Source organism: Ascaphus truei, chromosome 4 (assembly GCF_040206685.1).
Source record: "Ascaphus truei isolate aAscTru1 chromosome 4, aAscTru1.hap1, whole genome shotgun sequence".
NCBI lineage: Eukaryota > Metazoa > Chordata > Amphibia > Anura > Ascaphidae > Ascaphus > Ascaphus truei.
Genome location: NC_134486.1, coordinates 185,182,648 through 185,184,549, shown reverse-complemented (window position 1 = coordinate 185,184,549; position 1,902 = coordinate 185,182,648). Strand labels below are relative to the sequence as shown.

The window sequence follows — 1,902 nt, the reverse complement described above, 5'->3', positions numbered from 1 at the left end:
ATGGATTTTCCATGGATCCCTGAAGAAGCAGTTTCGAGGCAAAAAGTGTTGGATCGTGACCACAGCCCCAGGAGAGCAATACGTGCACCAAGGAGCCACCGAAATTAGGCCTCGACTCGCGGACCGATATACAGAAGAGGGGCAAACAGAGCGTTAATGGTAGCGTTCGCGAAAGCTTTTTATGAGTTTTTTGGCAAGTGCATTGTGTTTTTGTCTGTTACACACCACCATATCCTTTTCTGTTCTTCTATGACGAGGAAGGGTAATAGCTGAAGGCTTGACAACCACAAGGAAAGTACGAGTGCAAATGGATACTTCACTATTTCATTATCTGGTTTAAAAATATATTGCACTATATTTTTGTTTTATTTTTATTGTTCATGTTTTTCTGTACCTCTGTGCAAGAGTGGCCTAATGCAAAAACATTTGATATTTGATGAGAAAGAACTAGGTTCAAAATCTGGTGCCAGCTTATTAAGACACTGTCACCTCTGCCTCAGATACCAAATTAGATTGGATGCTCGTGGGGGACATTTTTGTTCCTATCATTTCTACTGGATACACAGCACTGCGTAAAAAAAACACAGGAATATGTTTATTTTCAGGTCCTTAAATTCCATATTAAGCCTAACTATCTCCTTTTGTTACCATTACTCTTCCTTTATTATAAAACAAAAGAATTAAATACATCCATTAGATAGGATTTAGTGTTAAATCAGAGTTAAACACAGATTGATTAAGATGAAAACTGTTCCGTACCCCCATACATAACATGGAGTAACAGCTTACAGGCATAACCCGCTATACGGACCTTCACTTTGCGGACATATTTACAATAGCACCATTCCCCTGTGTCCGTACGCTTGCTTCACAAGTACAGACACTTATTCAGCCCTACAGACCACCGTAGTTGTGTGATGCGCTGATTCCCTAGCCCAATTGGAGAACGGCAGCTCACGCATGCGCCTGTGAGTAGTACACAGGCAGGTCCTGAACAGCAATACTTACTCCCTACCTCTACTGAAGTGAAAAAAGGTAGTGACTCATTTTAAGTACATTTTCGCTTTACATACATGCTCGCTCTGGACCCATTGCGTACGTTAATGCGGGGTATGCCTGTATACATATACATGAATAGCAGACAATTTATGAAAAATATAGAAATAAAACATTGCTTACAATTAATTTATTTTAGAACCACACTGATTTAGATAGTTTAATATATATAGATAAATCCTAAAGTAAGTTTAAGATATGCAAATATAAAAAGATAATTACAATCTTGGAGTGAAAAAGTTTGTGACTAAAGATTTACTTTTCTTCAAACATTTTGCAAGCCTTTACACCAGCATTCACAGCAAGCTTTGCATGCGTCACAAGTGCAAACACAACCCATCTGCATGTAGTATTAAATACACATTAAACTTTTTAAAAATAATAATTAAAAAAAAATCTGGTCTTTGGAAAAATATCAGAAAAAAAACACCACAACAATGCACTTTACAAATTAATAATGTGTAAATTCAAGGGGGGGGGGGAGGTGAGAAACAAACAACAACAAAAAAAGCGTGTACATTTTGTTACATTTGGTACGTACAAAACAATCTGAAAGTGACATTCTTAGTTGCCCTCCAATGAAAAACAAGATGTAAACCAAGCTGATATCCCATAACGTTTGCCCAAGCCACATCCCTGGATTTTTGCTGCAGTGATCATGGTCTTGAAGTTTAACCCAAGCAGCTGGTGAAGCATTTTAGAATAGCATCCCTTTTGGAAACAAAGGAAAAAAGGAGATCAAAAGAAAATAAATGCAGACACTATAGAGACAGTCAAGTAGAAACACGTTGATTAGTGTAATAAACTCATAGGCACAGTGAGATACGCATTATAGGTACCAGTAAA

At 37.5% G+C, this 1,902-nt stretch overlaps 1 protein-coding gene across 1 annotated transcript in view; it reads right to left on the bottom strand.

The window, feature by feature from the left end:
• Nucleotides 1-1,171: 1,171 nt before the first annotated feature.
• SFT2D1 (SFT2 domain containing 1) overlaps nucleotides 1,172-1,902 on the bottom strand; it is a 54,257-nt gene continuing 53,526 nt past the window's right edge. Inside the window, exon 7 of the mRNA XM_075596707.1 lies at nucleotides 1,172-1,791. Coding sequence (XP_075452822.1) covers nucleotides 1,728-1,791 — 64 coding nt within the window. The 3' untranslated portion in view covers nucleotides 1,172-1,727. The remainder of the gene's footprint in view (nucleotides 1,792-1,902) is intronic.